At 53.5% G+C, this 8,392-nt stretch overlaps 1 protein-coding gene across 1 annotated transcript in view; it reads right to left on the reverse strand.

Annotated features, from left to right (window-relative positions):
* LOC140355660 (partitioning defective 3 homolog) overlaps positions 1-8,392 on the reverse strand; it is a 207,577-nt gene that overhangs the window by 153,859 nt on the left and 45,326 nt on the right. The window contains exons 9-11 of the mRNA XM_072440316.1: positions 7,153-8,170; positions 2,253-2,418; positions 1-33 (exon numbers count right to left, since the gene is read on the reverse strand). The exon at positions 1-33 is cut by the window's left edge and continues 196 nt beyond it. Coding sequence (XP_072296417.1) covers positions 1-33; positions 2,253-2,418; positions 7,153-8,170 — 1,217 coding nt within the window. The remainder of the gene's footprint in view (positions 34-2,252; positions 2,419-7,152; positions 8,171-8,392) is intronic.

An 8,392-nucleotide genomic window follows, 5' to 3' on the forward strand; every position in this document is an offset into this window, starting at 1 on the left:
GCATGTTCACCGTCGGAGAGAGCTGGAAGTGAGCTGCAAACACAAGAGGGACATAAGGTCTCCGGTCCACAAAGCCAATGGTCTCAGTCAGATTCATGTGGTCAGCGTTTCCTGCCACGAGAGCAACGGACACCAAATGATCTGAGCGTGTCACAAAAAATACTTTTATTCCAAGTTTGAGTGTGTGAGGGGCGTGGCTAAAGCTAGCGTGCACAGGAAAAGTTTTGCCTCATTTCTTTGACTTCTCTGCATGTGAGGGGCATGGCTAAAGCTAGGGGGTGTGAGGGGCGTGGCTAAAGCCTCTATGCCGCGTTTGAACCTCTCTTTATCTCATGCTAATGCTAATGCTAATGTCAGACGCTTTATGACATGGAAATATCAGATTGTGGCTCTTGACAAAGCGAGTGCCGTGCGTCCATAAACAGGAAACAGTTGTTGCTAACGTGCTTTGCTAGATTTGTGTTGCTAAGGCTCCACATACTCGTTGGCATCAGTGGAAACACGGCGCTTTAGCACGAGATCAAGTCAGCGAAGAGCGATCTGCCTCCCTCACCCACCCCATGACATAGTCTCAGCGTTAAGACGATGGGGGTGTAAACAGAAGCCGAGGCGTGCGCTCAGTAGGCCTCGTTCATCTGCTCATCCGAGGAGAAGGAGAGAGACTGTTCTCTGACTAAAGACGCAGGAGTCACTCATAAAACACTTTGGACTCATGAGGAGCAATCGCTCTGTGAGAAGGTTAAAAGCTCTGAAAAGTCCAGTTTGCATGAGATGGAACCTTTAAGTTTTGGTGCGTTTTACCCATTTTTTGTCACCTTTAGTCACTAATAATCTCACTCTTGCGTTTTGTCCCTTTAATGTCAAGTTTTAGTTGCTTTTTGCAAAATTTTTGTCACTTTTAGTCACTTTACATTTTGTTAAGGTGCTTTTTCATCACTTTTATTCGTTTTTGTCACTTTTGGTTTCCTTTTGTCATTAATTTGGCTCTAAATGCGATAAAATGCAACAGAGACAGACTACTTTGGGCTCTAGAACCTGTCGGGGTCCACTTTGGGCTCTAGAACCTTCCGGGGTCCACTTTGGGCTCTAGAACCTCTCGGGGTCCAGACCAGAGACTCACTTTGGGACGGAACCATTCAAAGTGAGCCGGTGGAAACACGGCGCCGCGTGCAGGACTCAAACACATTCAGAGCGTGATAAACAATGTAGGACACATCACACCAGAGACGAGGATCTTCACACTTCAACGGGAAAACAATGAAAACACATGAGTGGCCGACGCGGGAACGACGCCGTTTACGGAGGAAGATCACATCGTTTTCCACAAACACAAACGGCAACATATGGAGCAGATTTATATATATCATGAGCTCACACGGCGCCTCCCTGTGGTCACACGGCGCCTCCCTGTGGTCACACGGCGCCTCCCTGTGGTCACACGGCGTCTTCCTGTACGGCGTCTCCCTGTACGGCGCCTCCCTGTGGTCACACGGCGTCTCCCTGTACTGCGCCTCCCTGTACTGCGCCTCCCTGTACGGCGCCTCCCTGTACGGCGCCTCCCTGTACGGCGCCTCCATGTACGGCGCCTCCATGTACGGCGCCTCCCTGTACGGCGCTTCCATGTACTGCGCCTCCCTGTACGGCACCTCCATGTACGGCGTCTCCCTGTACAGCGTCTCCCTGTACGGCGCCTCCCTGTGGTCACACGGCGTCTCCCTGTACTGCGCCTCCCTGTACTGCGCCTCCATGTACTGCGCCTCCCTGTACGGCGCCTCCATGTACGGCGCCTCCATGTACTGCGCCTCCATGTACGGCGCCTCCCTGTACGGCGCCTCCCTGTACGGCGCCTCCCTGTACGGCGCCTCCCTGTGGTCAACGTCGCTCGATTTAAAGTGTGTTACAAGTTGCAGATGTCGTGTTCTTCAGTCGCTGTGTTCAGTTCAAGTAAAAGTGGCTGCACATCGACACCATCATCGTACTAATAACGAGTCTAAGACTGTTTAGGACGCAAACTCATTAGGACGCAATCTCTTTAGGACGTGATCTCTTTAGGACGCGATCTCTTTAGGACGCGATCTCTTTAGGACGCGATTTCTTTTGGACGTGGAGGAATTTAAAAAGATTCACGAGTTTGAAACAGAAAAATCAAACCAGAATTTATAACTCCACAAATGTGACATGAACCTCCTGAAGTCCACCCGCCCGGGGTCAGACCCTCGGGGGGCCCCAGGGGGCATGGTTCTGGTTCTTACCGATGGTCCGGGGCATGGTTCCCTGGCGGGGCATCAGGTTGTCGTCCAGCTCCTCCAGACCTCCGTACAGAGAGTGAGAGATCCTTCGCTCGTGTTCGTCCAGAGAAGAAGAGTCCAGAGGATGCCGGGCCCCGAGGGGCCCAAGGGGACCGCTGCTGCAGGGCTCCTGAGGACACAAGCACAAGGTCAGAAAGTATTAAGAATATACAGTTTAAAAAAGGGTTAAAATGTCATTTTCACACCAACAGAACATAAACCTGAAGCAGGTTTTACACAAACATGAAATCTACATTTTAATTTCATTTGATCAGTGACTTTGATAGAAACATGTTTTACAGTTTTACAAGAGCTCAGGCTCCTCCCCCCCCTCCTCCCCCCTCCTCCTCCTCCCCCCCTCCTCCTCCTCTCCTCCCCCCCCTCCTCCTCCTCTCCTCCCCCCCCCTCCTCCTCCTCTCCTCCCCCCCCCTCCTCCTCCTCTCCTCCCCCCCCCTCCTCCTCCAGAGGCAGAACACGTCCGCCTCAGACTGAACATTTCTCATTTCAGAGTCTCATATCTGCAGCTCCAGTCAAACGCTCCCAAAAAACATTTCACTGCAAAGTCCGGTTTATACTGCAAATACACGACATTATACTGCAAATACACGACATTATACTGCAAATACACGACATTATACTGCAAATACACGACATTATACTGCAAATACACGACATTATACTGCAAATACACGACATTATACTGCAAATACACGACATTATACTGCAAATACACGACATTATACTGCAAATACACGACATTATACTGCAAATACACGACATTATACTGCAAATACACGACATTATACTGCAAATACACGACATTATACTGCAAATACACGACATTATACTGCAAATACACGACATTATACTGCAAATACACGACATTATACTGCAAATACACGACATTTGACTCAGGTTTATTGCCATTGTCAATGAATAAAATTCACAAACATAAGAACTTGTCTTGGTGCAACATAAAACAATGATAAAACATAAATAGGTCAAAAAGAAAACAATTTAAAATCTACTATAGGATAAAAATAACAATAGGCTTAAAATGTACAGATGAGTTACAGATGTAGAGCAGAAAGTGACAATGTTTAAGAAGTGTTCATGAGTCCAACAGCAGCATCGTCATGGTGATGAGGGTGGTGTCGTCATGGTGATGAGGTGGCGTCATGGTGATGAGGGTGGTGTCGTCATGGTGATGAGGTGGCGTCATGGTGATGAGGTGGCGTCATGGTGATGAGGTGGTGTCGTCATGGTGATGAGGTGGTGTCATGGTGATGAGGGTGGTGTCGTCATGGTGATGAGGTGGCGTCATGGTGATGAGGTGGCGTCATGGTGATGAGGTGGCGTCATGGTGATGAGGTGGTGTCGTCATGGTGATGAGGTGGTGTCATGGTGATGAGGGTGGTGTCGTCATGGTGATGAGGTGGCGTCATGGTGATGAGGTGGCGTCATGGTGATGAGGTGGCGTCATGGTGATGAGGTGGTGTCGTCATGGTGATGAGGTGGTGTCGTCATGGTGATGAGGTGGTGTCATGGTGATGAGGTGGCGTCATGGTGATGAGGTGGTGTCGTCATGGTGATGAGGTGGTGTCGTCATGGTGATGAGGTGGTGTCATGGTGATGAGATGGTGTCATGGTGATGAGGTGGTGTCATGGTGATGAGATGGTGTCATGGTGATGAGGTGGCGTCATGGTGATGAGGTGGTGTCGTCATGGTGATGAGGTGGTGTCGTCATGGTGATGAGGTGGTGTCGTCATGGTGATGAGGGTGGTGTCGTCATGGTGATGAGGTGGTGTCATGGTGATGAGGTGGTGTCATGGTGATGAGGTGGTGTCGTCATGGTGATGAGGTGGTGTCGTCATGGTGATGAGGTGGCGTCATGGTGATGAGGGTGGTGTCGTCATGGTGATGAGGTGGTGTCATGGTGATGAGGTGGTGTCGTCATGGTGATGAGGTGGCGTCATGGTGATGAGGGTGGTGTCGTCATGGTGATGAGGTGGTGTCATGGTGATGAGGTGGCGTCATGGTGATGAGGTGGTGTCATGGTGATGAGGTGGTGTCGTCATGGTGATGAGGTGGTGTCATGGTGATGAGGTGGCGTCATGGTGATGAGGTGTCGTCATGGTGATGAGGTGGTGTCGTCATGGTGATGAGGTGGTGTCGTCATGGTGATGAGGTGGTGTCGTCATGGTGATGAGGGTGGTGTCGTCATGGTGATGAGGTGGCGTCATGGTGATGAGATGGCGTCATGGTGATGAGGGTGGTGTCGTCATGGTGATGAGGTGGCGTCATGGTTTTGAGGTGGTGTCATGGTGATGAGGTGGTGTCGTCATGGTGATGAGATGGCGTCATGGTGATGAGGTGGCGTCATGGTGATGAGGTGGCGTCATGGTGATGAGGTGGTGTCGTCATGGTGATGAGGTGGTGTCGTCATGGTGATGAGGTGGTGTCGTCATGGTGATGAGGTGGTGTCATGGTGATGAGGTGGCGTCATGGTGATGAGGTGGCGTCATGGTGATGAGGTGGTGTCGTCATGGTGATGAGGTGGTGTCGTCATGGTGATGAGGTGGTGTCATGGTGATGAGGGTGGTGTCGTCATGGTGATGAGGTGGTGTCATGGTGATGAGGTGGTGTCGTCATGGTGATGAGGTGGTGTCATGGTGATGAGGTGGTGTCGTCATGGTGATGAGGTGGCGTCATGGTGATGAGGTTGTGTCGTCATGGTGATGAGGTGGCGTCATGGTGATGAGTTGGTGTCGTCATGGTGATGAGGTGGTGTCGTCATGGTGATGAGTTGGTGTCGTCATGGTGATGAGGTGGTGGCGTCATGGTGATGAGGGTGGTGTCGTCATGGTGATGAGGTGGCGTCATGGTGATGAGGTGGCGTCATGGTGATGAGGTGGCGTCATGGTGATGAGGTGGTGTCGTCATGGTGATGAGGTGGTGTCGTCATGGTGATGAGGTGGCGTCATGGTGATGAGGTGGCGTCATGGTGATGAGGTGGCGTCATGGTGATGAGGTGGCGTCATGGTGATGAGGTGGCGTCATGGTGATGAGGTGGCGTCATGGTGATGAGGTGGCGTCATGGTGATGAGGTGGTGTCGTCATGGTGATGAGGTGGTGTCGTCATGGTGATGAGGTGGCGTCATGGTGATGAGGTGGCGTCATGGTGATGAGGTGGTGTCGTCATGGTGATGAGGTGGTGTCGTCATGGTGATGAGGTGGCGTCATGGTGATGAGGTGGCGTCATGGTGATGAGGTGGCGTCATGGTGATGAGGTGGCGTCATGGTGATGAGGTGGCGTCATGGTGATGAGGTGGTGTCGTCATGGTGATGAGGTGGTGTCGTCATGGTGATGAGGTGGCGTCATGGTGATGAGGTGGTGTCATGGTGATGAGGTGGCGTCATGGTGATGAGGTGGCGTCATGGTGATGAGGTGGTGTCGTCATGGTGATGAGGTGTCGTCATGGTGATGAGGTGGCGTCATGGTGATGAGGTGGCGTCATGGTGATGAGGTGGCGTCATGGTGATGAGGTGGTGGCGTCATGGTGATGAGGTGGCGTCATGGTGATGAGGTGGCGTCATGGTGATGAGGTGGCGTCATGGTGATGAGGTGGCGTCATGGTGATGAGGTGGTGTCGTCATGGTGATGAGGGTGGTGTCGTCATGGTGATGAGGTGGCGTCATGGTGATGAGGTGGCGTCATGGTGATGAGGTGGCGTCATGGTGATGAGGTGGTGTCATGGTGATGAGGTGGCGTCATGGTGATGAGGTGGTGTCGTCATGGTGATGAGGGTGGTGTCGTCATGGTGATGAGGGTGGTGTCGTCATGGTGATGAGGTGGTGTCATGGTGATGAGGTGGCGTCATGGTGATGAGGTGGTGTCGTCATGGTGATGAGGGTGGTGTCGTCATGGTGATGAGGGTGGTGTCGTCATGGTGATGAGGGTGGTGTCGTCATGGTGATGAGGGTGGTGTCGTCATGGTGATGAGGTGGTGTCATGGTGATGAGGTGGCGTCATGGTGATGAGGTGGTGTCGTCATGGTGATGAGGGTGGTGTCGTCATGGTGATGAGGGTGGTGTCGTCATGGTGATGAGGGTGGTGTCGTCGTGGTGATGAGGGTGGTGTCGTCATGGTGATGAGGGTGGTGTCGTCGTGGCTGGAGGTGCAGCAGTTTGTCACAGGGAGAAGAGCAGAGGAGACAGTACACAGCCCTGTGGAGCTCCTGTGCTGATGGTCCCAGTGTCTGAGACACAGGAAGTCAGTGCTCCCCCCGCTCCTCCTTCGCTCCTCACTCCGCTCCTCCTCCCCCGCTCCTCCTCACTCCGCTCTTCCTTCCCCCGCTCCTCCTCCCCCCGCTCCTCTTTCCCCCGCTCCTCCTCCCCCCGCTCCTCCTCCCCCCGCTCCTCCTCCCCCGCTCCTCCTCCCCCGCTCCTCCTCCCCCCGCTCCTCCTCCCCCAGCTCCTCCTCCCCCCACTCCTCCTCCCCACGCTCCTCCTCCCACCGCTCCTCCTCCCTTGCTCCTCCTGAATAAGATGTTTTCTTCTTCCATTGAATCCACGCGGTCCATAGTTCCTCAGAGACAGAACTGAACAAACACGACTAAATATGTGAAAAAACACTCAATCTGCAAAGACCAAATGTCAGTGACTTTGGCCCAAAGGCACAAAAACGAGGCAGATTTATGAACGTCAAACGAGCTCTGACTTTTCATTTAAACGCTTCACGAGCTTTTGCACAAACACCTTTGTATTCGCCTTATTTACTGCGACACAACAACTAAAGAAACATGTCTAAAGGCAAAACTTTATGATAAAGCGTGACACAGACATCTCCAGCAGGTGGCGCACATCTCCAGGAGGTGGCGCACATCTCCAGGAGGTGGCGCACATCTCCAGGAGGTGGCGCACATACATCTCCAGGAGGTGGCGCACATACATCTCCAGGAGGTGGCGCACATACATCTCCAGGAGGTGGCGCACATACATCTCCAGGAGGTGGCGCACATACATCTCCAGGAGGTGGCGCACATACATCTCCAGGAGGTGGCGCACATACATCTCCAGGAGGTGGCGCACATACATCTCCAGGAGGTGGCGCACATACATCTCCAGGAGGTGGCGCACATACATCTCCAGGAGGTGGCGCACATCTCCAGGAGGTGGCGCACATACATCTCCAGGAGGTGGCGCACATCTCCAGGAGGTGGCGCACATACATCTCCAGGAGGTGGCGCACATACATCTCCAGGAGGTGGCGCACATCTCCAGGAGGTGGCGCACATCTCCAGGAGGTGGCGCACATACATCTCCAGGAGGTGGCGCACATACATCTCCAGGGAGGTGGCGCACATCTCCAGGAGGTGGCGCACATACATCTCCAGGGAGGTGGCGCACATCTCCAGGAGGTGGCGCACATACATCTCCAGGAGGTGGCGCACATACATCTCCAGGAGGTGGCGCACATCTCCAGGAGGTGGCGCACATACATCTCCAGGAGGTGGCGCACATCTCCAGGAGGTGGCGCACATACATCTCCAGGAGGTGGCGCACATCTCCAGGAGGTGGCGCACATACATCTCCAGGAGGTGGTGCACATACATCTCCAGGAGGTGGCGCACATCTCCAGGAGGTGGCGCACATCTCCAGGAGGTGGCGCACATACATCTCCAGGAGGTGGCGCACATACATCTCCAGGGAGGTGGCGCACATCTCCAGGAGGTGGCGCACATACATCTCCAGGAGGTGGCGCACATACATCTCCAGGGAGGTGGCGCACATCTCCAGGAGGTGGCGCACATACATCTCCAGGAGGTGGCGCACATCTCCAGGAGGTGGCGCACATACATCTCCAGGAGGTGGCGCACATCTCCAGGAGGTGGCGCACATACATCTCCAGGAGGTGGCGCACATCTCCAGGAGGTGGCGCACATCTCCAGGAGGTGGCGCACATACATCTCCAGGAGGTGGCGCACATACATCTCCAGGAGGTGACGCACATACATCTCCAGGAGGTGGCGCACATACATCTCCAGGAGGTGGCGCACATACATCTCCAGGAGGTGGCGCACATCTCCAGGAGGTGGCGCAC

This window comes from Eucyclogobius newberryi, unplaced genomic scaffold (genome assembly GCF_026437365.1).
Source record: "Eucyclogobius newberryi isolate DKJ021-1_F unplaced genomic scaffold, fEucNew1.0.hap1 SCAF_12, whole genome shotgun sequence".
Lineage (NCBI taxonomy): Eukaryota > Metazoa > Chordata > Actinopteri > Gobiiformes > Gobiidae > Eucyclogobius > Eucyclogobius newberryi.